At 46.5% G+C, this 27518-nt stretch overlaps 1 protein-coding gene across 2 annotated transcripts; it reads left to right on the top strand.

Annotated features, from left to right (window-relative positions):
- LOC148661771 (alpha-centractin) lies at positions 1–26429 on the top strand. Of its 2 annotated transcripts, none has more exons than XM_088636008.1 (11): positions 1–463; positions 1283–1347; positions 5512–5587; positions 6449–6574; positions 6891–7015; positions 8410–8626; positions 11602–11694; positions 12759–12933; positions 17509–17570; positions 18810–18850; positions 20247–26429. In XM_088636008.1, exons 1-11 carry the CDS (start codon positions 416–418, stop codon positions 20347–20349), a joined length of 1131 nt encoding a protein of 376 aa, XP_088492134.1. In that variant the 5' UTR covers positions 1–415; the 3' UTR covers positions 20350–26429. The 2 variants fall into 2 exon arrangements, with proteins under 2 accessions (XP_088492134.1, XP_088492133.1); XM_088636007.1 differs by lacking the exon at positions 1–463 and adding an exon at positions 513–958.
- Positions 26430–27518: the final 1089 nt, after the last annotated feature.

Consider the following 27518-nt stretch of genomic DNA (forward strand, 5'->3'; position numbering starts at 1 on the left):
GAGGATAAACGGCTCATTTTAGAGATTTATTTTAAAAATGAAATCTAGTTTTAGCTTCATACTAAAACAGGATCTTTAAGACAAAAGGTATATTAGACCCAGAATTAAATTAAAAGTTGTGGATGTTTGAACAGGCTTCGGTTTAATTTTTGTTTTAATCATTTTAAATTGCCCTCTGCTTTAAGCAAGCAACAGAAGGCACCATCAATCCGCCTGCTACATCATTCAAACCGCAGATATGCTGCTGAACTTTCCATAGATGCCACAGGATTGAGGTACAGTATCCGCATCACAGCACGGTCAGGATCACTCCCCAGCGCGCACACGCGTGCTTTGTCCCCTGTCCCAAAACACAGCGCCGCCCTCTCCACGCCTGCGCCAGACAGACCCGGCGTCTCGCTTGTGCGGCCTCACCATGGAGTCCTACGATGTCATCGCCAACCAGCCGGTTGTCATCGACAACGTGAGTAACTCGGGTCCGGGGTGGTTTACAGCTTGCACATGCAAGGTGCATGGCTCGTGTATTGTCAGCGGACCTCTGCGGGACCCCCTGGCGTCCCCCCATCACACACCCCAGTCGGATCAGCCGCACCCCGGCGAGCTGTCGGGCGGCGGAGATGAGGCGGTACCCGAACCCGAGCCCGATCTAGCGGGCTTTGGAGCCACCCGGAAAGCCCGGGACAGAGCACGGGTCGCAGGCAGACTGTTGTCAATTTTTAATCTCATTTTCCGTGTATGTCTGAAAGAATAGATGAAACGGGATGCTCGGGGGGGGGAGAATCCTTCAATCCCGTTGGACACCTCACACGCCTATCCATTCGGAAACGGGCGGGTGTTGTCCTCCTGTTGCGAGGTTGATTGGCTGAGGTGTGCAGGGAGCGTCGTCTATGGATATGTTTCCTGTCAGTCCGAGAAAAGCTGGGGTGTTTTTTTTTTCAGGGCCAGGGTATTCTTGGAGGTAGAGGATGCTGCTTGGCGAATGAACGGAATTGACAATATTGCAAATCTCGTCGTAAAGCGTATTATTGCGCAGGCCACAGGCTCCAGATTTTAAAGTGAAAATTACCGCTATATTGTTAGTTATAACACACTTATTTCATACTACATTTGCAGTTTTTTTGTATAATAGCCTGCACAAACCGTCTTTTTGCGGTCTGTGAAACAGCCTGTTTTAATAGAAAATCCAGCCAACACTTCGCTCATTGAAATATTTCCTCTTTTTAGCAATCATAGTTTCTCATAGATCCTTCATAACCACCTTAACTGTGTCTTTTCGTTGCAGGGCTCTGGTGTTATAAAAGCTGGTTTTGCAGGAGATCAGATTCCGAAGTACTGCTTTCCTAATTAGTAAGTAAAGTTTGCCATCATAGTCTTCGACTCTGTTAGACATGAAACCAGAGCCGGAGATTTGACATAATCAGGTTTGTTTTGGTCAGCGAGCGTGACTAGAGTAAAATTCTTTGCTTGTCCGGCTGAAGTGATTTCCACCAGAAGCGTAACGATGTGTCAAAGCTTGCGGTGCGTGTCCCACACACCTCGAGTTCCTTTCTTATGGAAATGACTCCCATCACAGGACAAAGGATCGCTTTTTCTACAATGCTCTCTTTTCCAGTTTATGAATATCAGATTTCTGCTTAAGCACCGGCGTCACTGTCAGACATGGCGATTCCCACAATGCTTTGCTTCCAGACGCTGCAGTGTTTATGTCTGCTCTGTCTTGTGCTTGGTGATTTACCCTGCACATTATGTCCTTTGTGTCATATTCGCGCATTTTAATTTGCTGTAATATGCTCACTTGAGTTTTTAGAACTTGAGTTTTTATCAGACTCTCCTTTCTGTCTCCCAGGAGAAATAGTGGTCCGACTTTAAAATGAGACACCATCCTCACAGCTTGTTAAATGCCAGCGCGCTCATGTATATGTTGTCTGGGTATAACACTGTTGAGAAAAAAGCTTGTGAGCCCCCAGTTTAATCACAACTGGTCTTTTCTTAAATAATCAAAATACATAGTATTTAACAGTTCAGAGTTTTTTGGGATATAATGGACATTCATAAACATTCATAATATAATTATTCATAAACAATGAATAATTAAGAATAAGTATGTGAGATAATAAGTGAACTCCAAGTTCACTTCACACAATTAAGGGGAGGTTAAATAATAGGATAACAAGGAGACAGTGACTGAGTTTATATAACACTGTTCTATATAATTGATCAGAAATGTTGTGAGTTCAGTCTTTACCATACAGGTTAGTGGAAACATGACATGCCATGATCAAAAGAGATTTCAGAGGACCTCAGACAAAGAGGAGTTAATGCTCATCAGTCTGGAGAAGGTTAGAACATAATTTCTCAATGTTTAAATCTCCACCCTTGGACTGTCAGTTGGATAATCTGCAAATGGAAAATATTCGAGACCCTGGCGACTCTACTCAGGATCAGTCATTCTGCCGGGATCTCCCTGAGAACATCCAGGAATTCACAGAGATCCCCAGAGGAATGTCTAAAGATCTGCACGTCTTTCTCGCTGCAGATCTTCACGCCTCAACCTCCAAGAAAACATAAAACAAGAAATGTCTTCATACGAGGATAACAATTACAGGAAACGACCTGTTGAAATCTCTGCTGCTCATGTAGGTGCCACCAGTTACTGAATCTGAGGACTCACCTACTTATCCACACAGCGATATTTACTGTCAGATCATTTTGTTAAATAATCTGGTATATTTTATGCCTTTGATTTATACATTTAATCAGGTTATCTTAATCTTTTATTAAGGCTTTCATATAGATCTAATTACAATTTAGGTCCAAAAATACAAGAATACAACCCAACCCAGGGGAGGCACAGTTGATAGCTTCCAGGATCTTGCTTGTGCTGTGGGCTGAAAGAAAGACAGAGTAGGCCCCGATCATACATCAACACTGAAAATTCAGTGTGTTTTCTAATGCACGTCTGTTCGCTTCATTAGCATTACAGTCTTCGACTCTGTAATCCACTGTAATCTTTCTTCACACTGTAGTGTCTTTTCTCTGAACATCATACAGGCTGGGCCCATAGGGTTTTCAGCTGTAAGGCTACTGGTTCGATACGTACTTGGTGGTTTGCTGGAGCTATAGGAATTGCTGTGCCACTGGTTTAGTGATTCCACAGCGAATTTTAAATGCTCCCTACAAACCACAAGGCCCTGAAAAAGGTCAGATTATTAATGATGGATCATTATCCCTTAAAGACGTGGTTTTGTCATTCCTGAAGCAGCCGCTGGCTCAATTAGTGCAGATGAACGTCATCCTGAGCCACTGCTTGAAAGTGTTTAGAAATCCAGAAGGACATGGAATCTGTAGGACCAGAGACCCCTGCTCTAATGAAAGGGGACGGTCTGAGTTTTTCTCAGAAGAGTCTCAGAGAGTTTTTTTCAGAGCTGACCCACAGCTCTCCCTGTCCCACCCCACTGTAATCTTTCTTTAATTGCTCAACTTGATCACGACTGGGATCCCCTTCATTAACAGTTAAGATGAACTTGAACTTGAACTTTATTGCCATATGTACCTGGCACATGTACTGGTACAATGAAATTCTTACTTACAGTAAGTCTCTCGATTGTTAAAAATTAAAAATCGATTGTGTAAGACACAAAGTGCAGACAGTGCATCAAGACAGTATACAAACAAACAGTAGACAACGTACAAGTAAACATGTAAACAGTTTGAATGTAAACAATGCAGACATAAACAATGACTGCAGATGTGCAATAAATAATATTACAGTGAGGTAGATGTTGTAGGTGTGGTCCGAGGGGGATGGCTAAATGTGTTCGCCCGTCGTACTGCTTGTGGGTTGAAGTTATTGAAGAATCTAGATCGAGTAAGAGTCTGTATGCTCTTGTATCTCTTGCCTGAGGGCAGTGGGGTGAAGAGCTCATGTCCGGGGTGGTGACTGTCCTCTGTCATGCCCAGAATTCTTCCATGGCAGCGGTCCTCATAGAGCTGTTTAATCTCTGTGAGACCATGGCTGATGATCTTCTGGGCCAGGTTCACCATTCTCTGCAGTGTCTTTCTCTCTCTCGAGAAGAGGTGTTGCAGTACCACAAGGTGATCCCATTGGTGACGACGCTCTTGATGTTGCAGCAGTAGAAGTTCATCAACACAGATACTGGCATCCCCCATTGCTCGAGGCACCTCAGGAAATAGAGGCGCTGCTGAGCCTTCTTCAAGATAATGTCTGTGTTCACAGTCCAGGCTAGGTCATTATAAATGTGAATTCCCAAAAACCTAAAGCTGGTGACTGTTTCCACTTCCGTTCCATCAATACTGAGTGGGCTCTGAGTGTGCGGCCTGTGTCTCCGAAAGTCCACTATTTCTTTTGTTTTACTCACGTTCAAGTCCAGGTTATTGCTATGACACCACCTCAGCAGCTGTAAGACTTCATCCCTGTAAGTGGACTCGTCATTATCGCTGATCAGGCCTATTATAGTGGTGTCATCCGCAATTGTAATGATGCGGCTGTTGCTGTGTCTTGCTGTGCAGTCGGGAGTGAATAGGGAGTACAACCTTGGACTCAGACAGCAGCCTTGTGGGGTGCCAGTGCTCAGGGTGAGTGGTGTTGATGTTTTATTACCTATTCGCACCACCTGTGGTCTCTTGATTAGGAAGTCCAGCAGCCAGTTGCAGACAGAGTTGCACAGTCCTAGTCCCCTGAGCCTTGTCACCAGTTGACTGGGTATGATGGAATTGAATGCTGAACTGTAGTCCACAAACAGCATTCTCACATATGAGTTCTTAGTGTCCAGGTGTTCCAAGGTTGTACGTAAAGCTAGGGAGACAGTATCATCCACTGATCTGTTCTGGTAGGTGAACTGCAAGGGGTCCAGGGCCTCTGTGATGGAGGAGTTGATGTGTGACAACACCAACTTCTCCAGGCATTTCTTCACCACAGATGTTAATGCTACTGGGTGGTAATCGTTCAGGCATGTCACTTTTGTCTTTTTGGGGAGTGGAACAATGGTGGTTTGTTTGAAGCAGGTGAGGACAATGGACTATGACAGGGAGGAGTTAAAGATGTCCGTAAACACTGTGGTCAGCTGAGCTGCACATATCCTGAGGACGCGGGGTGGTATCCCATCAGGCCCTGCAGCCTTATGTATTTTCACCCTACTTAGAGTTTTCTGCACGTCCTGCTCTGAGAGTTTCTGAACAAACTCGTCCTGTACACTTGGGGTCTTCTCAGCAGTGTTTGTGTTCAGAGCATCAAAGCGGGCATGGAAATGGTTTAGCTCGTCAGGCAGGGATGTGTTGTTCGTGTCAATCTCCTGGCTTTAGCCCTTGTAGCTTGTGACCGACTATAATCCCTGCCACAGCCTCCAGGTGTCACGCATTGCATTTTTAAGCTACCAGTTGTGTTACAGTGGAGCCTAGGGGAAGGGCAGTGCTCTGATCAGCCCCGGAGCGAGTTGTGTGGCTCCCAGGACACACGTGTTGTGACATGTTTCTTTGCGATCTGTGTTCCAGTGTGGGGAGGCCGAAGCACGTCCGTGTCATGGCTGGAGCCCTGGAAGGTGACATCTTCATTGGCCCGAAGGCAGAGGTAGGGATCGCATCGGGCGACTGCTGTCAGGGACTGTCCAGGACACCAATACGTAACAAGTAGCAGTGTGGCACAGTAGTCAGGGCTCTGGGCTTGGAACTCGGAGGTTGCGGATCAATTCCAGGAGGGAGACGCTTCTTTGTCCTTCATTGGGTACAAAAGTAAGGGGCCAAATAGAATAAATTAATTAATTCGAAAAGAGTAGGGGTTTAACCCCGGTGTCCTGGCCAAATTTCCCATTGGCCCTTACCAATCATGGCCTCCTAATAATCCCCAACTATGAATTGGCTTCATTACTCTGCTCTCCTCCCCACTGATAGCTGATGTGTGGTGAGTGTTCTGACGCACTATGGCTGCCGTCGCATCATCCAGGTGGATGCTGCACATTGGTGGTGGTGGAGGGGAGTCCCCATTACCTGTAAAGCGCTTTGAGTGGAGTGTCCAGAAAAGCGCTATATAAGTGTACGCAATTAGTAATTATTATTATTATAATTAGTAATTAACTAATACTAGAATTGATTAAACATACAGTGATTTGTGTTCCTAGTCTGCTGTTTTTTTTCCTATTAAAAAGTAATTCTGAATTTAGCAGACCTGTTCGGAATGTTTTAAAGACCAGAACGGTGCCAGTACTTTCTGAGTTTTCAGTTCCAAAATGTCACAGCAGTCTTTTTGTAGCGAGTCCTAGCAGATCGCTGGATTCCGGTTTGAGAGCGGCCGTCAGTGCCAGACTGTTCCAAGGCCCGGTCTCTGTTCCTCGGAGCCAGGTGTCCTGCAGAAGAGCCAGGGTGCACGTTTCTCCCAGCCTGCAGCCACACCTTTAATTCCCACCACTAACCTGGTCACTGCGACCCTCTCCAGGAGCACAGGGGCCTGCTGCGAATCCGCTACCCCATGGAGCACGGGATCGTGAAAGACTGGAACGACATGGAGAGGATCTGGCATTATGTCTACTCCAAGGACCAGCTGCAGACCTTCTCTGAAGAGGTGAAATGCTTCTGGCGTTTCCTGCGCTGCCTTTAGCAGGGGCTGTCGCATCCTAACGAAATCATTGACTTGAGCTTTAGACAGCAGAGCTTGAGACAGATGGGAAAACCAGTTTTATGGGGAGGGAGGGGGGGGTCCTGTCGTTGTCTGTGATAGTTTCTCAGGTGCCAGTTAGCAGTCGGCCTACACGTTCCTTACCAGTGAATATCCTGGACGCCCATATCGCCATATCCACACGATGGTTAGGGTCTGTAAAGGTGCTCGTGGGTGCTGGAGCTCGAAGATCACTTTTCTTTTTTCTGTCCTTGTCTTCCAGCATCCCGTCCTGCTGACGGAGGCCCCCCTGAATCCTCGGAGAAACCGGGACCGCGCGGCGGAGGTCTTCTTCGAGACCTTCAACGTCCCGGCGCTCTTCATCTCCATGCAGGCAGTGCTCAGTCTGTAGGTGCCCAGCCCGCGGCCGGTGGCCTTTGGTTTAACCACAAACAAGAAAGCAAAACGGCCCGGCTGTCCTGAAGCTGGTACCTGCATGATCGGGCCTGCGCAGAGGGCAGCTCAGAGTCAGGTCGAGACTAGAATCTCACTGTGGTTGATGGAGTCCTCCTGCCTTGAACGGCACTAATCACGGAGCTTTGCATGTTGTTGCTCCAGACGGAAAATGTCTGCCCCATGTTAATCATGGCCACCTCTTCCTTTGAACTGTAAAACCTTCAAAGGTGCCCTTCCAGCAAAGAGGTTTGGAGAAAACATGCTTTTTGTGTTCCACTGTAAATGAATTATGGAAAGCTTTTTCTGAGTAGTTTATTCTTGTAAGCCTAGTATTTTTTGTCCTGTAGCAAAACATTTTGAAAGTTAGCTTTTAATCATTCTAATTCTTAAGAGTGCTTTGTTGTATGTATAGATGTTGGTCTTTGGTGCCCATTCAGCAGTTTAGATATTCAGCAGTCTAACTGTATTGGAAGCATAGCTGTCTTACGTTAGATGCTCCAAGTTAAGCATCAGATGTTGGTATATCCATCCATTTTCAAACTGCTTGATCCAATTTAGTGTCACGGTGGAGACAGAGCATCTCTTGGCTACGCAACAGGTTCAAGGCAGGGGACACCCTGGACAGGACACAGAATCAAACACAGACTCGCACACACTCAAACCAGGGCCAGTGTTCCCTCCAGCCAAATTTACCTGCCAGTATGTCTTTGGACTGTGAGAAGAAACCCACGCGAACACAGAGAGAACATACAAACTTCACACGGATAGCACCCCAGGACCCCAGCACTGCGAGGCAGCAATGCTAACCATTTCTCCACCGTGCCACGGTATATTGATATATTTAGGTCTTAGCTAGGAGTGACATTAGCCATCATTCACTCATGCAAAAATGAGAATAAAAGGCCTAAAACAAAGCAGCATCACTGTAAATGACTTTACCTGTCGGGTTGGTCTTGTCAATGCATGCAGAACCAGCGAGAGACACACCTGTACTCAGCCCAGCCCATGTCTGGAGCTTTTTATCGCCCTTCCACTGCAGGAGTCATGTGGAACCTGTGTGCGCTTCCAGACAAAAATACATGCACCTAACAATAATAAAATCAAAGAGCAAATATGAATTATTTCTAATAATAAAATGTTAATAAGAGGTATCCAGGGATTTACAATTTTTGAATATTATGGATTTTTTTTTTAAATGACAGTCTTGGCAAATAAAAATAAAATAAGGGTGAACCCGCAGCTCTGTCTGTTACAGCGGTCCTGCGTGTCAGGCGCTTGCTCTAGGGTTGCTTGTTCTAACACGTCCCGGACGTGAGCCAATGACGTTCGGACCCCTGTGATTGCAGGTACGCCACAGGGCGGACCACCGGGGTGGTGCTGGACGCGGGGGATGGCGTGACCCACGCAGTGCCCATCTACGAGGGCTTCGCCATGCCCCACTCCATCATGAGAATCGACGTCGCCGGCCGGGATGTCTCCAGATACTTGCGCCTCTACCTGCGCAAGGAGGGCTACGACTTCCACACCTCCTCCGAGTTTGAGATCGTCAAGTCCATCAAGGAGGTAGGTGCTGGACAGGCTCACAGGGAGGGCTCCTTTAGCAGGATTGAGTGTGCTGCAGTAGTGGCTCTCTTCTTAAGATCAATCGCTGCTTCTGTCAATGGTGATCGTTCATTCCCCTAGTTTAAAACAAATCCCTGCAGTATTAAGAAGAGCAAACTTAAGCAACCAAAAAAAAACAGCAGAATCAGGTAGCCTTTGATTAATCTGTCAGGGCTGTGCATCGTTCTGCAGGCTGTAATCTTAGGGGTGGAGCAGTGGCTCTGTGGCTAAGGATCTGTGCCTGTGGCTGGAAGGTTGCAAGTTCAAATCCTGCGGCCGGCAGAGGAATCCTACTCCAGTGGGGCCCCTGAGCAAGGCCCTTAACCCCAGCTGCTCCGTATAAATGGCCGACCCTGCGCTCTGACCCCAAGCTTCTTTCCCTGTCTGTGTGTCTGTGTCTCATGGAGAGCAAGCTGGGTTATGCGAAAAGACAAATTCCTAATGCAAGTAATTGTATAGGGCTTATAAAGTGATCTTATCTTATAAACTGGCGCTGGAACAAAAAGGATCACTCGCCACCTGTATCTTCATTTTGTACTTAATATGGGTACAAATAGGGGGATTAAGCAGTTACAGAATACTGAAAATACAGATGGGGATAATCAGTAATCAAAACAAATAATCATAACCCTCAGATTGTAAAAGATATGCCAAGATTATACTGGAGTAGGTGCTATAATTAGAGACTAGGGTTCTTAATTCTCTGGCACAGTTCTGATGAAGGTGTAACAGATCAGAGGCAAACTGGGATAAACAGACATGAACAATGACAATGATACATACTTGGCAACACAGCATACAAGTTATGCTATTTTCAAATAAGGAATGTGAGTGCATCTTCCTGACCATCTTGAAAAATGTACTGGCTGCTTACTTTGTATTCATAAATCCTAACAAGCCAGCAAGAGAAAGAAACCTGCACCCTAAATAAAACAGAATAGAACCCACAGCTAAATCTCTCTTCCTACATTCCTTCCACATGCTGCAAACTGAATGGGACCCTATCTCCTTATTCACTTACCAGGAGGGAGTGTTTTAACCTGGGGAACTTTTATGGTGGAAATCAGAGTTTAGATGGCAGATGTTCTTAAATGAGGTTCAAATACTTAATTCGAATCTGGTCTCTAAAGGTTGATCAGAACAAGGTCCTCTTGCTTGGCACGTGCTTTGTACTCTCTCTGTCTCTCTTCCTTGTGTCGTTCCACATCACATCCCTGCTTCTGCCTGCCTCTCTTTTCTCCTGGGTTTCGCTAATAAAAACTCTTAATGGTTTACCACGATTTTAAAGAAGGTAAACCAGATGTTTCCTTTTCGTCAGTGTGTCTCAGACCCCCTCTAAGGCCTCTAAGGCCTAAGGCAAACACCTTGTCTTCCTACTCCGTGTTTTAAACAGAGAACTGCAGAAATCGACTCCCAGGACCATTGTTTTCTAGATCCTGACACACTTCAGTAGCTGTAACGCTGTCCAAGCTTCCATACTCTGTGTGGAGTTCATTTCTGTGGCTGCTGTCGGGTTTCTCTCTCTCAACAAGCAGAACACACAGTTAGTTAAAAAACTCTATATGATCTCAATGTGAAGAGAGAAACCAGATGATGAAAAGGCCAAAGTGCAGCATCACACTAGAATGTGCTTCCTCTTTTCCGAAGTTGAAGAGTTTAACCTCGCGTATCGTACTTTGCCCCCCGTTTACTGTCAGCATGGTCTTGAAAGTTAGACAGCAGTTTATTCAGGGATGGAAAAGGTGGAGCAGGTCTCCTAAAACACTTCGAACATGTTCCCATCCTAGTCATAGCATGGGTATGTGGCAGAATTGTAGTCCAGGCACAAATGCTGCAGTGAACAAAAGAAATTTGTCCCTGTGGTGGGAAAAAACTTAAATTAATCAAAGCTACAGTGAACTTTTCAGTTGTCGTACAGAATCAAATACCATTGATCTTTACCGTATACAGTGCCTATAGAAAGTCTACACACCCTTTCCAAAGTAACACAATCAGTGGCCTAACAGCCTGAACTCAAGACACATTAAATCAAAATTCATTTGACCTTTATTTACACATTGCAGCACAACCTCCAAGTGAAAACCCCTTTAGAATATTTGAGCTTTTCTCGATTACAGATGGAAAGTTAGAAAAATGGGTTGGAGTGTACACGCCCCTGAGTTAGTACTTGGTGGAGGTGCCGTTTGCTTGAATTATAGCCATATTTCTGTTTGGAAAGGTCTGTACCAACACAGCACACCTTGAGTTCCCAATGTTTGCCCATTCCTCCTTAAAGTACTGTTAATGTGAGCTGCTCACTCTTACTTAGTGAAGAAGCATTCTCTGAAGTTCATTTGCTTATACTTCTATATTAAGCCAGCAGCCTTATCGCCCTGCAACTCACAATTAGCAACCACTGAAGCTCAGTGGGTGTAAGCCTGGTCAGTACATGGATGGGAAAAACTAAGGCTGCTGCTGGAAGAGGTGTTAGTGGGGTCAGTAGGGGGTGCTTTCCCCACAGTTTGTGTGGGTTTGTAGCCCGTTAAGATCACAGATCATGCCTTTTCTTCGACCTTGATGACAGTAGTCATGATAACACACAGTGATCTTTGAAAATGAGAGCGTGCCTGTTCCCTCTCAAGCACTGGATGTCTCCTTAACAAACGTATAAAGTAAACTGTGCAACAGGTTGACCATTTGAAAGGGTTGTATTTGATCTTAAATTGGGCGTATTTTTCTTTGTAGTTCTTACTCTTCTGTTTAACCTGCCCTCGTCCCGTTCGGATTTTTCAGTGCCGTTTTATACGCTGGCTTGTGTGAGCAGGGCGGGGATTACCTGGGAGAGGGAGCTGCACACTTGTCTTGCAGGATGAAGGTGGATTGATGGGAGTTGTGGCTGTGACTTGAGCCATCAGTGAGCCATCAGTCATGTACCTCGTTATCCGTCTTTCCTCCAGCGGGCCTGCTTCCTGTCCATCAACCCCCAGAAGGACGAGACCCTGGACACCGAGAAAGCGCAGTACACGCTCCCCGACGGCAGCACCATTGAGGTATCGTGGGTGTCGTCTTGGTCAGACGTCCAGCTGGCTGGACAGGTGTGCCCGTGGATTTGGCTGGAGGTCGACAAGGTCATAGGTCGGGTGGTGCATGAGGCATTAGGCCGCTGTGAAAACCATTGGGCCTGTTGTAGCAGGATCTTTAAAATAGGTGAGCCCAGCCCAGCAGACACACAGCTGTAAGGTTCGAAAACAGAAGTGCTCTTTATTTTCACAGCTCAGGAAAAATCAAACACACCACAACCAAAATAAGACAGAAGCCTAATAACCTCCTGACTAAACTTTTTCTTGGAGTCCCCAACGTACTTACCGGCCTAAAAAGAAACAGATCAGGTTCTCTCCACAGTTCTCCACACTGTTGTCTCACTCCAAGGCTCTTCACAAAGAAGCACTTGAGATCTGACAAAGGACAAACATGGGTGTTGGAAGAAACCGATAGTGCAGATCAAGAATAAGGGGTTTTAAAAGGTAAAAGGCTTTGTATCCGTAAAATCCAAAAAGAATCCAAGAATTAATTATGGAAAAAAAATCTAAAGGAGTACATATTGTTAATTATTTTAAGTAAATCCTAAGCACATTGGGCGGCATAGTGGTGCAGTGCATTGCTGCCTCACAGCACCCGGGCCCTGGGTTCAATTTCAGACCCAGGGTACTATCTGTGTGGAGTTTGCATGTTCTCCCTGTGTTCATGTGGGCGTCCTCTGGGTGCTCTGGTTCCCTCCCAAAGTCCAAAAACATACTGGTAGGTTAATTGGCTTCTGGGAAGATTGTTCTGGGGGTGAGTGTGTCTGCATCTTCCCAGCGATGGACGGGCATCCTGCCCTGGGTATATCCTGCCTTGTGCCCTTTATACCGTATGTGGAATTCATTATTAGAATAGCAGAAAAATGGACAAACTAAATTAGTATTTGGTACATGAACCATTTGCTTTAACCAAAGCTTATCATCTTAGTTCCCTGCTCCTGTGCAGTTTACCCATTAGCAGCTGTGGGATGATTTAGCTCTACAGGTCTGGTGAAATAACAGTGGCAGTTTGAGTGGCTCTGATGTACTTCCAGATTGGGCCGGCTAGATTCCGTGCCCCCGAGCTGCTCTTCCGGCCGGACCTGGTGGGTGAGGAGTGTGAAGGGATTCACGAGGTGCTGGTCTTTGCCATTCAGAAGTCTGACTTGGACCTGCGGAGGACCCTCTTCTCCAACATTGTCCTCTCAGGGGGCTCCACGCTTTTCAGAGGTGAGCTGGACACATTTAACCCACTGCCGATCTGAAGAACCCCCACACTCACACCCACACACCACACACACACCCGGACTGTAACATTGACTCACAACAGCTCAGCTACAGACCCTGTTGCACAGAGAGGGCTGCTCACAGACACACACTGGCACTGCAGACACAGACAGCCTGCTCACAGACACACACTCGCACCGCAGACACAGACAGCCTGCTCACAGACACACACTGGCACTGCAGACACAGACAGCCTGCTCACAGACACACACTGGCACCGCAGAGACTGACAGCCTGCTCACAGACACACACTCGCACCGCAGACACAGACAGCCTGCTCACAGACACACACTGGCACTGCAGACACAGACAGCCTGCTCACAGACGCACACTGGCACCGCAGACACAGACAGCCTGCTCACAGACACACACTGGCACAGCAGACACAGACAGCCTGCTCACAGACACACACTGGCACTGCAGACACAGACAGCCTGCTCACAGACACACACTGGCACCGCAGAGACTGACAGCCTGCTCACAGACACACACTGGCACCGCAGAGACAGACAGCCTGCTCACAGACACACACTGGCACTGCAGACACAGACAGCCTGCTCACAGACACACACTGGCACCGCAGACACAGACAGCCTGCTCACAGACACACACTGGCACTGCAGACACAGACAGCCTGCTCACAGACACACACTCGCACCGCAGAGACAGACAGCCTGCTCACAGACACACACTGGCACTGCAGACACAGACAGCCTGCTCACAGACACACACTGGCACCGCAGACACAGACAGCCTGCTCACAGACACACACTGGCACTGCAGACACAGACAGCCTGCTCACAGACACACACTCGCACCGCAGAGACAGACAGCCTGCTCACAGACACACACTGGCACTGCAGACACAGACAGCCTGCTCACAGACACACACTGGCACTGCAGACACAGACAGCCTGCTCACAGACACACACTGGCACTGCAGACACAGACAGCCTGCTCACAGACACACACTGGCACCACAGACACAGACAGCCTGCTCACAGACACACACTGGCACCACAGACACATACAGCCTGCTCACAGACACACACTGGCACCGCAGAGACAGACAGCCTGCTCACAGACACACACTGGCACCACAGACACAGACAGCCTGCTCACAGACACACACTGGCACCACAGAGACAGACAGCCTGCTCACAGACACACACTCGCACCGCAGAGACAGACAGCCTGCTCACAGACACACACTGGCACTGCAGACACAGACAGCCTGCTCACAGACACACACTGGCACTGCAGACACAGACAGCCTGCTCACAGACACACACTGGCACGGCAGACACAGACAGCCTGCTCACAGACACACACTGGCACTGCAGACACAGACAGCCTGCTCACAGACACACACTGGCACGGCAGACACAGACAGCCTGCTCACAGACACACACTGGCACCACAGACACAGACAGCCTGCTCACAGACACACACTGGCACCACAGACACAGACAGCCTGCTCACAGACACACACTGGCACCGCAGAGACAGACAGCCTGCTCACAGACACACACTGGCACCACAGACACAGACAGCCTGCTCACAGACACACACTGGCACCACAGAGACAGACAGCCTGCTCACAGACACACACTGGCACCACAGAGACTGACAGCCTGCTCACAGACACACACTGGCACCGCAGACACAGACAGCCTGCTCACAGACACACACTGGCACAGCAGACACAGACAGCCTGCTCACAGTCACACACTCGCGCTGCAGACACAGACAGCCTGCTCACAGACACACACTGGCACCACAGAGACTGACAGCCTGCTCACAGACACACACTGGCACTGCAGACACAGACAGCCTGCTCACAGACACACACTGGCACTGCAGACACAGACAGCCTGCTCACAGACACACACTGGCACAGCAGACACAGACAGCCTGCTCACAGACACACACTGGCACCGCCGAAACAGACAGCCTGCTCACAGACACACACTGGCACAGCAGACACAGACAGCCTGCTCACAGTCACACACTCGCGCTGCAGACACAGACAGCCTGCTCACAGACACACACTGGCACCACAGAGACTGACAGCCTGCTCACAGACACACACTGGCACTGCAGACACAGACAGCCTGCTCACAGACACACACTCGCACCGCAGACACAGACAGCCTGCTCACAGACACACACTGGCACAGCAGACACAGACAGCCTGCTCACAGACACACACTGGCACTGCAGACACAGACAGCCTGCTCACAGACACACACTGGCACTGCAGACACAGACAGCCTGCTCACAGACACACACTGGCACAGCAGACACAGACAGCCTGCTCACAGACACACACTGGCACCGCCGACACAGACAGCCTGCTCACAGACACACACTGGCACTGCAGACACAGACAGCCTGCTCACAGACACACACTGGCACTGCAGACACAGACAGCCTGCTCACAGACGCACACTGGCACCGCAGACACAGACAGCCTGCTCACAGACACACACTGGCACCGCAGAGACTGACAGCCTGCTCACAGACACACACTGGCACCGCAGAGACTGACAGCCTGCTCACAGACACACACTGGCACAGCAGACACAGACAGCCTGCTCACAGACACACACTCGCACCGCAGACACAGACAGCCTGCTCACAGACACACACTGGCACAGCAGACACAGACAGCCTGCTCACAGACACACACTCGCACCGCAGACACAGACAGCCTGCTCACAGACACACACTGGCACTGCAGACACAGACAGCCTGCTCACAGACACACACTGGCACTGCAGACACAGACAGCCTGCTCACAGACACACACTGGCACCGCAGAGACTGACAGCCTGCTCACAGACACACACTCGCACCGCAGACACAGACAGCCTGCTCACAGACACACACTGGCACTGCAGACACAGACAGCCTGCTCACAGACACACACTGGCACCGCCGACACAGACAGCCTGCTCACAGACACACACTGGCACAGCAGACACAGACAGCCTGCTCACAGACACACACTGGCACCGCAGAGACTGACAGCCTGCTCACAGACACACACTCGCACCGCAGACACAGACAGCCTGCTCACAGACACACACTGGCACTGCAGACACAGACAGCCTGCTCACAGACACACACTGGCACAGCAGACACAGACAGCCTGCTCACAGACACACACTGGCACCGCAGAGACTGACAGCCTGCTCACAGACACACACTCGCACCGCAGACACAGACAGCCTGCTCACAGACACACACTGGCACTGCAGACACAGACAGCCTGCTCACAGACACACACTGGCACTGCAGACACAGACAGCCTGCTCACAGACACACACTGGCACCACAGAGACTGACAGCATGCTCACAGACACACACTGGCACCGCAGAGACAGAGCAGCCTCAGATGTGTACTGGCAGTGGAGATACCACAGACTTATACCAGACATATTGGATTGGTATGCATTTGTGGAGTATGCTTGAATCACAATAGGAGAATTGACTGATCAGAGATGGGCACTTGTGTACAGTGTTTCTAGGTGTCTGTAGATATGGTGGTATAGGTATAGGGTTTGCCCATAGTTTCTTCTTCTTTTGTGGAAATGGAGATACCTCACAGGTGAGTAAGCCGTGGCTGGACGATTGATCCTGCCCTCTCCTTCATCCGTGTGACTTATGATGCTCATCCAGGTGTATGTTGATACTTGGACACTCCTGACTGTGATCCATGCCTGGCCCAGGCTTGATCCAGTAATGTCTGGACGTATGGGAGTCTGCCTGCACCGATAGAGTCACTCCAACAGAGAGACACCCAGAACCCCAGCAGCTGTCCGTTTGAACAGCCAGACTTCTGGTGTATTGGCACTTTAATTGGTAAATGAGTACTGCTGTGTGTTTGGCTGGAATTTGCAAAAAAATACCTTAAATGCTGTGTGTGCAGTACCAGTGAGAATACTCATGGTCCTGCTGCAGATATAGTTATAGTGCCTGGATAGTATTCATCATCACATTTCTACTATAATAACCTAATCAATGGAAACATTAAAATAGAGAGAAAATACTGAGATTCGTAATGCTTTTAATGTTTTCCATGTAGCAGCATTGAAACGACTGTAAAATGTATAAAAAATTGATTTAACGGTATAATTTAAAACATTTACAACAAGATTCACTTTTATGTAACTGTATTGCAGGCACACAATGACATCTAGTTTGAAAATGTTATTTTGTTATGTAAAAAGGTGACGCATATACATTCAGATTCAATGAATGTTGTTTTAAACTAGGCAGTAGATTTGAGGGATCGATTGGTTGAATTTATGAAGACTAACAAGTGGAAAGTGTTTGGTCACATGATTTGTTGTTCTTCGGGATAACTCTGTGTCTTAAAAGGCTTTGTTATAGATCAACATGATCTACTGTATATGACCCTACATGATAGCAGAGTATGTTTTATTCTTATTCAGCCCCAAAGCACTGCACTTCCAGTAGGATCTGACACAGACCCTGACTCTGTTCTTACAGGATTTGGAGACAGACTTCTGAGTGAAGTGAAGAAGCTAGCACCGAAAGACGTCAAAATCAAAGTAAGTTGACAGAGGCTGGAAAGGGGAGCTAGCCCATGGAGTGTGTATGTATGCACCCGCTCTGTGTTCAAGGTTGACATTCCAGAATGACTACAAATGTTTGGCAGCCATTTGGGAATATCATACTCATTTGGTTGTGTTTTAGTTACATAACCAATCCTGGGCACATTGGAAGCAGGCCCCTCCATCTCAGTGTAGAGTAGCCAAATCAAACTTCACCTGCTTGTCATTGGGAGGAAACCAGAATCAGAACTCAGAACATGCAAACTCCACATAGACACAGACACCCAGAGCCAGAATTGAAGCCAGTATATAGCCACACAATGACAGTACAGAGAGGCCACCAGAGACTCTTCGCTACTTCCTCAGTCCTGCGGTGCTACTATTGCTGAGTCTCTCCTGAAACAGGATTGTCAGCTGGGCAGGTAACGCAAGATACAAGGCTCATTGTGCCCAAGGATCTTTCAAATCCAAACAACTACATTTCATTTAGTCCAAAACTATCTGTGAGGAAAAGACGACCTAAGCTTTAGTTCTAAAAAGAGTCTGCTTCTCTAAGACTTGCCTTTGCTTTTATGAATTCACAGAAATCCGTCTTGCAGAAAGAGGTTTGACTTGGTGCCAGCTGCCCTTTACTGATATGCAGAACCCATTTGCTTAGCTCCTCCTTTCCCATTGTTTCTGTGAGCTCTTAAGCTTGGCATACTGCTCCCTTCTTTGCTTTATTTTTGTAATCCATCCATCTATCCATTTTTTAACCACTTTTTCCAATTCAGGGTCACAGGAAAGCTGAAGCTTATCTTGGCAATCAACTGCTACAAGGCAGGGTACTACCTGGGCAGGACACCAGTCTTTAATAGAGCAGACGAACACACAGACAAGCACACACTCATACCCAGTACAGTTTTCCCAGATGTCAATTAATGTACCGTTATGTCTTTGGACTGTGGGAGAACACCAGAGCACCCCGAGGAAACCCACATGAACACAGGGAAGAACATACAAACTCCATGCAGATAGCACCCCAGAAATTCAACTCGGGGCTTCAGCACTGCAAGGCAGCAATGCTAACCCCTGCTCCACCATGCTGCGTATTATGGAAATCAAGAAAAACAAATACCCATTGACATAAGAAATCTCTTGGTAATACATATCTTATTCATATATACTGTACAACACCCAATCTCTCTGTCAAATCCATTCATGTATCTGATTGTCTTCCCTGCTGTCATTTTCCAGATCTCTGCTCCCCAGGAGAGGTTATATTCCACATGGATTGGGTGAGTTCACTCTCTGCACTCATACTGTAGCTGGAGAGGAATACCTGTATCCCTACTCCTAATCATCACAGTTATGTCTATTAGACCCAGTGGAGCAGCAACTAGATGTGATTTAGAAATTGTTTAAACACTTAAGATGAAGGAGATCTTTAAGGAGCCCATATTGTGCAAGCACAGACTGGAATTTAGCTAGGATATCGGGGAAAACACTAATACTCTTTCTTCTAAATGCTATGGGGTTAATAATGAATACCTAGTCTGGATGCCTCATTTGAAGGAAGGACATTGTGGACCTGCCCAGCTAAGTTGTCTGAGTGATGACTTCAGGCTTTGAGGTGGAAAAGCTGCTGATCGCCTCATTTCACCATTTTTCAACTGCCTTAGTCTTCGCAGAATTACAGCTTCCACTGTTATTTATCAGTGTAGTAAAGATTTTTCTGTGGATGTAGTTTACACCTAAAACTCTTTTCAAATACTGATTATAAGCACGCACAATTCTTCCATCCACCCATTTTCTAATTGCTCCATGCGATTCAGGGTTGCAGGGGAGCCGGAGCCTATCAAGTAAGCTATGGGCATGAGGTGGGGTATGGGTCTCCAGTCCATTGCAGGGCACACAGAAACAAACACACACTCACGCCAGGGAGAATTTTCCCAGAACCTAATTAACCTCCCAGCATATGTTTCGACTTTGAGAGGAACCTGTAGAACTCAGAGGAAACCTACGGGTCCATGTGGAGAACATACAAACTCCACACAGATAGCACCCCAGGACTGGAATTGAACAAAGGGCCTGCAAAGTTATAGTGCTAATCGCTGCACACAAATATTACAGTGAATTAATCAAATCCTTGGTTACTGACAAGCCAATTCTACCTCTGCTGTGGAAATATTTTATAATGGAATGCATAGAATGCAGTGCATCCAGAGACTAGGTAGTCTATGGTTTAATATTGAGTGCTGATTACCAGGAAGTTCTCGGTTCAAGGCTTGTCTCTGCCACCAAGTCGTGTAACAATACTGAACCTCCCTGTTCCCTGTGCTTCGGAACAGAAGTACCATTGACGTGTCCTGATCTAAGTGTCTCTGCAGAAAGAATTTGCACATCTGACCTCTGGTCTGAGAAGTTGTTCAATTAAATGAATTTTGTACTAATAAGTAATCCTTTTACATTGTTCATGTTAGCCATTGACAAAGAGATTTCTGCCTATAAATGTACAAATTCGTACGTGTTTAAGAGTAGAGTCTGACATGCCTGCTGTGAGTTCCAGGAATCTGGAATGTCTGCTTCTCTTCCGTAGGACATGAAGTCGACAGCCTTTCTCTTCCACGCTTGTCATGCGTCCGCTGGCTCCTGGACCATGACGTGTTCTAATATGTCCTTCTTTCCCTGCAGTGGCTCCATCCTGGCCTCCCTGGACACCTTTAAGAAAATGTGGGTGTCTAAGAAGGAATATGAGGAGGACGGCGCCCGAGCTATCCAAAGGAAGACCTTCTAACTGGGCGCTTTCGGCCCTGTGAACTGCTTTCACTCCTGGGGGGGCGCTTGTCTGAGGGCTGGTGTGTAGCTGTGACTGCAGGACTGGATGTGAAGAGCGACATGGAGAAAGAGAGAGAGAGAGAGATCTGGGGGCCGGTGAGCCGTGGTGACAGATTCCTATCAGTCTGTCTGAGGAAAAGATAAGATAAGATAAGATCCCTTTATTAGCCACATACAATTTCTTGTATTAGGAATGTGTCTTTTCTCATACCCCAACTTGCTCTCCATGAGACACACAGACAGGGAGAGAAGCCTGGGGTCAGAGCGCAGGGTCAGCCTTTTATACGGGGCCCCTGGAGCAGTTGGGGTTAACGGCCTTGCTCAGGGGCCCAACGGAGTAGGATTCCTCTGCCGGCCGCTTGGTTTACGAACCAGCAACCTTCAGATCCTTAGCCACAGAGCCATCTGGAGTCCTATATCTTCATATCTGGAGTCCTCCTGCCCTGACCCCTCAACGCCCTCTGTTTGTTTTGTAAAGCACCTCCACCCAGCAGCGTGGTGCACATTTAGGGTGCACTCTGGGTTTCGGCTCGGCCATTAAGCGTCCTTCAAGATCTCTGGATCAGCGCTGCGCAAGGGGCTCCTCCGCTTCACCGCGCTGAGCTGCTCCGGCTGCTGCCGAGTCGGGGGTTTTAGAGGAAGCTCTGCTGCCGACATGGTGGGGGTTTTGAAAGCTGTTGATAAGCTAGTTGGTCTGTGCAAGTGTGTCTCTATTTATGCCTTAAAGGAATAGTTCAATATTTCAGGAGGAGTTGGTGTCCCTGAATAGAACATAGAGTACCCAAGGTTATGTAGTTTGTTCTCCTGTTTGAGAATTTTAGACATGAACGTAGGGTCACGTGGTTTGTAGTATGAGCAGATGATGATGGTAGAGGAAGTTCTAGCAGTGGAATTGGGGGGGGGGGAGTGCTTTAATTTTGATGTGGATGTATTTGGCCTTACCACTAGTTTCACGCGCACAATCTCTCCGAATGACTACAACAGCCTTGTGTTAGCCAAAACTGTCCCCCATTGCTTGCCCATATTATGTACCTGCTGTTCTGCAGAGTGTTTAAGGTAGGCTGTCAACACCCTGCACAACGTGTTAATGTTATAAGAAGCATGGATCCCAAATCCCGAGAATGATTATGATATGCATTGCTTTTGACATATCAGGGTTTGACATATCAAGTCGCGCTGTGATGTCACTGTGCTATGCCGGATGTAGGTCATTTACTACAGTAGGGTCTTCACTTTTGCGAAGGTTCAGAGTAGATAACTGGCAAATTTGCATATAACCTAGTCCACCTGTATACCATCTCATAATGCACTACAGTATATAGTATGTATGGTTCAAAGACATAAATAACCCTCACTTATATGATAATTAAAGAAGTTCAAGTAGGTAGCTGCGTCAGCATGCTGCAAAGGAACAAGTGAAGGTTTATTCCAGGCTGCAAAGACAAGAAAAGAGACACAGTGTTTCGGCTGTGGATCTACTTCGCCTGACACCTGAAGAAGGCTCCTCAGCCAAAACGTTGTGTCTCTTTTTATTTCTTTTCAGCGTGAAATACACCTTTACCTGTCCCTTTGATAATTAAAGTACTAATGCCTTGGCTTCATGCTAATTAAAATAACATTGATCAGCTAAAACAAACATCAGTAATCACAAACTTATATTAATCAGTTAAAATATACAACACGAATCCCTCCTCTGCGTCCAGAAACGGGCAATAAAACTGTCAGTGAGCCTGTAGAGTCGTCTCCAGATTGTCATTTCCCACACCATCGCCACAGAACCAGGAGTGTCTGTTACAATACAGAAACAAGACCACGCTGAGGTGCGGACGCTGGTCATCGGGTACTGGGGCAGGGGGCAGGGACAGTCTTGGTTACCAACAAGATTCATCTCACCAACTAGACTAGTCTGTTGCGCCGCTGATCTGAAAGTTGCTCTGAGCCACCTTCAGCTCGGTTTCATCCTGCTCTGCTGTTCTATCCAAGGGCGTGTCGGCTAGACTGAAGCGCGAATTTGCAACTGTGCAGTTGTCGAGACCCTGCTGGGCCAGTCTGTCCCATTGCGTTTTCCCAGAGCTTCTCGGCATGTTTAGCAATGAGAGTTTGTTAGTTACTTTACAGTGAACCATTGCACACAGGTACCATGCTGATAACCTGCAAGTCAGTTTTAGTTTCATGCTACAAAAGGGTACTTTTAATAGAAATTAGCCCAATTTTCCTAGCCAGATACATTTGTTACTTTCCTAGCCAGATGTATTTGTTTTAGTTGCCAAAATGTTGCATTTGTTAGTTGATGTATAAGCACAGGTGCCTGCCCTGACATTAGTGCTCATTACAGTCAGCTTCTCACATGTCCTTGGCTCACCGTTATTTGTTATTTGGAATTATTTCTCTTTTCGGAGAATCTGTAGAGCGGTCGACTTGTATGAGATGTAATTAAATTGTCTGCAGTCTAGGGCATCTGTCCAACATGTCCTGTGTAACAGCTTGTCAGTGCGGGCTTTGTCCTGTAGTGTAGATTGTGAGGGAGCAGACCCAGGTACAGTATTCGCTGCTGGTGCCCAGGTGTGTTATTGACACAAGTGGTAGTTGGTGATCTTTACAATATTTATGCAATTCAGAACAAAATAAATGCCTGCTCCCTTCTGGAGTCCTTTATAACAGCCTTAGTTCAGACTAGACTATAAATGGATCTCCAAAGTGACAGATCAGTTGCAGATCAGTTTATATTTTATAGAAGACATCATTTACTAGACCTATACTTTGTGTTCTTTTCCCAACACTTTCTTTTCAGGTACAAAATAGTCCAGGGATGTTTTTTGTCACGCCCTTTTATAACCCTGTGGACAAAGGTTTACTAATGATAGAAGACAGGTCACAAACGAGAGGAGCCATTCGGTTCATCCAGGACTGTCTGATGTAGTTAAAAACAACAAAAAACGCTTTGAAAAAGTATTTGAGAATGATCCTGGAGGTACTGAAAGTGCACAGGAGTTAACAACCTCAGACGCCACTGATCTTCATTTTGTCCAAAACAATCAAATAAAACACTAGTTAAACGCACAACAGTGTGAAGCATCATTTGAACCCCTTTAGGTCTGTATTTGTTGGGCTTTGCTCATAGAAACAGCCCATCGCTGTAGATATTATTTGCTTTTGTGAAATCATTTTACATGCAACACATTCAAATTTGGCACAGTTCTGCATTCCTTTATAATTATCCTTGGAGATTATTCCTTTAGAATATGGAGGTTCAGCCCAGCTTTCTTCTTCCATGATGGAACAGCAAAATAACGTAAAATTTTCCAAAAAGTAGCAGATATTTACCAATACAGCATGTTCCTTATTTCCAATTCACAATCTGAAAAGTCATCAAATAAGGAAGACAGATAATTTTCTTATATAAAATTGATGTCCATTTGAGAGGTTGTGGTTTAGATGCATAAGTGAGGTCAATAAACGTGCAGCAATCTGATGTTGTAAATAAACACAAGAATAAAAAAGTGGTGCTCAGGCCTTTTTGATAAAGGTGCAAAATGTAACCAGTATAAGACAACAGATCACATTCTTGATTACTGGTCTCCACCAATCTTTCTGTTGAATCTGCATTGTTTTGTAAGTGCTTTCAGACCGGGGAAGATTTGGCACACACTCTACAGTAATTTAATGTGAAGATCCTACCCCCAGCACTGATAACGCTTTGCTAGCATGGAACAACCCACAGCAGCTGTAAGTGTGGGCAGACACAGACAGAAGACTCCATGGCGACATTGACTGATCTGGATATCAGATGACTTCTGTAGTAGGAAAATTCACGCTCAGAGAACAGTATTGCTGGAAGCAAACACTCCATTTTTTCAACCTACTTTTGTCTTATATTCACAGGCAGGGAAGCACTGTTTGACTCTTTTTCAGTTGCACTGCACTTCGTCATATTTTGTTATGCATGTTGGATTTGTCCTTAATCCCTCTCAGTTGGGAATCTCCTCTTTTTAAAGGGATTCCTGCCTTTAATGTACTACTGACGTTAGTCCAGCACGATGTATTCGATCGTGCAGCACAGTGCAGAAGGACCATGACGTCATGCTCCTAGAGCCGTCAGCATGTTCTTTCTGGCTGGTGTCCGTATTCCACATGAGGTTAGACCAGGGACAAAGGGACTGTTTGTCCTGAACGCTCAGAAGAGGCACGCATGAACGGTTGCATGGCTGGAATGTAATCCGCACATATGACTTTGCTTTCTGGGGCCAGGCTGACTGGTTTGGGTTGGAAGTATAAAGGTGATGTGTCTTGGATGGGTCTTTGTTTAGAAGGTGAGGCAGAAAGAGTAGTCAAAATGACTTTGCTGTGAACCACCCCTTCTCATCATTCTGGGGAATTGTTTTTCTCAAGGTTTGGATTTACTGTTTTGTTTATTTTATGTTTTTGCAGTTGTGATTGTTTTTCATACCTCAGTTAAACCTTATGAAAACTCACAACCGCACACAGGAGAAGGAGGATGTGTAGCAAGCTCCTCCTACCCACCCAATTTAAGCCAATAGCTTTGTAGCATGTCACAGGCAGCACCACCCCGTTTTCATCACTGATTAGAGGGAGGTGCTTCCCTCCCCAACAGCAGCGCAGGTCACAGGCGTCGCTGTGAGCCAGGAGAGCCCTGGCTGACTAATCCCTTTATAAATTTGGCAATACTCAGCTATTTGCGCCCCTGTTCAGGTACATAGTGACGTAATCCAGACTCTAACCTGTGACATCTGCATCATAGAGCTCAACCTGCAGTCAGGCAGACTCCTTTACCTTTGAGGGGAATCCTTGTGTTGAGGGTTTAAGAGTACCTTTGCAAGCTGGTTCGTTTCAGCTGGTAAGGATGTGGAGGTCTTTAAGGCACAGGGCTTTTGGTAATTTTCAGCTTGAAAACCTTGTATATTTGGAGTCAGAATGAGCCAGAACCTACCAGATCACAAGTTTAATGGATTTGTCTGAAGTGGGTCACAGGGATGGACAGAAAAAACACCTTAATCCCTCATTGGACTATATTTATTTCTTAAATTGTTAAATGCTGTACAAGGTTCAGATTGCAAATTCTCTAAATTTTTGGTCTTTGACTGTAAGTATCCAGGGAGCTCTAGTGTCAGTTTAAGAAGGGCAGTTGCCACCATCCTGCTGTTATGTAGTTTTTGATCTTTTAAATGCTTGCCGAGGTCTCCAGTGACATTGATTTGTTTTGTTAATTTTTACAGTAGTTGAGCAAAAAATCATTCCAACTTTCTAGATGGCACTGCCTGGGGGGTCACATCATTTACAGGAATGTGCTTACTAGAGATGTAGCACGTTCCTCTCCGGTATAAGAACAGAGGTGTCAAAAGTCTCTTTGACCACAAACAGCCACCCTAAGGCCGTGATATTCATTCCTAGTCCTGGAGGGGGTGTTCTGCCTTCTGGTTTCCATTCTGTCCTGGACTCTTAATGATTTGTTTTGATCCATATTGCACTGTTTCCAGATCTTTTAATAATAATATACAGCAACTGTCATAACACTCTTTACTCACTGACATTAAATTACCCATAAAGATAGTGGACTGTAATCCTACTGGACTACAGGGAACATCACTGGCCTTAGGAGTTTATACCATAATGCTACACAAAGGATGTCCGTTCTAAATTTAAATCAGCTGGCTGTATAAGAACGTATATTCCCTGTGCATTTACTTTCAGCAGGTGTTGCTGTTGCACACAATAATAGTGGTTTTGAACCTGTTGGTCTGGAGCCTTTTAATGAAAGCTACAGCATAGACTTGCATTAATAGAATTCTTATTAGCAAGAGAGAACTAAACAGATTTCATACTTTCACTTTTCCTTTGAGTGACAGCAGGCAGTTGTGTCCTTGTTTGTCCTTTTGTGCTTCGAGCTTCAGTAATGGGCTGCCCTGGTTTAGCTGTTAATTCTTTAAGCTTTGGTATCACACTGTACACAAGTTACAATCGCAGACCTGTAGTGTCACTGTACTTGGAACAAAACCTTAATAAAAGCCTTCATGTACAAAATGTTGTCATTTTTCCAGTATGTTTCAGCCTTCCGCATTTTTAGTTTTAATTCTGACAGCAGAATGTGAAGGAGCAGGGAGTACACAGAGTCTCCTGTGTACATGCAGTACTCACCCTGCTGTCCACTTTACCTTACAGCCTTCAGTTCACAAGCAGGATAGCAAACACAGAAATACTTGTTTTGATTGCCATACTAAAGGCTGAAGTCGTTTAGAAGCAAAACATGCATTCACTAGGATGATGCAAAAGGAACAGCGATCCAGAAGATTTTAAGAATACAATTGACTCAAACTGTTTTGGTGACAATCTCATCGTGGTTATTTTTTTGGCCCAGTAGCTTCTCGGCGCTGTGAAGGTACCAGGTTGGTCTGCTTACTCCCAGGCCAAACCCTGTTCTCTCCTGCTGTAGTTGACCTTCAATGTCTCCTGAAGTTGTGAGCTGAACTGCCTCAGTTCACTTACTCCCTGTTGATACAACGGCGGCAGCATCCCATTTTGCCTGGTCACGGGACTCTGTCCCTGTCATTTCCAGCTTTGCTTTAGCACACTGAAATTCTACACCTAAGTTCTGGAATTTCTGGAAGCAGTAACATTCCGGCCAAAAGAGCGGTGACAACTTTTTAACACCATTCGGATCAGGATGAAACAGATGTATGACACCAGCTGTCTGTGTATCACGGGATGAGAAGTGTTGGCAAACTGGCTTCAAAGATGTTGCTCGGCCCTGCTGGCCGAGCTGACCTGTGCTGCTAGGATAGAGAAAGCTGACCAGATCATTTGTGCAGATGGGTGAATTTGTGGTCGAAGCAAAGCAAAAACCAAGCACAGAATCGGTCGAGATGGTCATCCATGAAGAAGCTGCAACAGGAGAGGGTCTGCACACCCTGGCTCCTGCAAGTGCAAGCAAAGCAACACAGATCTGACGTCTGCAACATGATGCATTCTTAAGTGCATCGTTACTAATCCACCAGTGTAAACCTTAAAACCTACAGTATATTAGTGTCAAAATGGTGCCTAGACAACGTGGCTATATGGAGAGTGTCCAACACGTCCCCCAACGGCTGAGAACTGGACACTGCTGGACCCTGG

The sequence above is a fragment of the Lepisosteus platostomus genome, chromosome 6 (genome assembly GCF_059453375.1).
Source record: "Lepisosteus platostomus isolate fLepPlt1 chromosome 6, fLepPlt1.hap1, whole genome shotgun sequence".
In the NCBI taxonomy this organism is placed as follows: domain Eukaryota; kingdom Metazoa; phylum Chordata; class Actinopteri; order Semionotiformes; family Lepisosteidae; genus Lepisosteus; species Lepisosteus platostomus.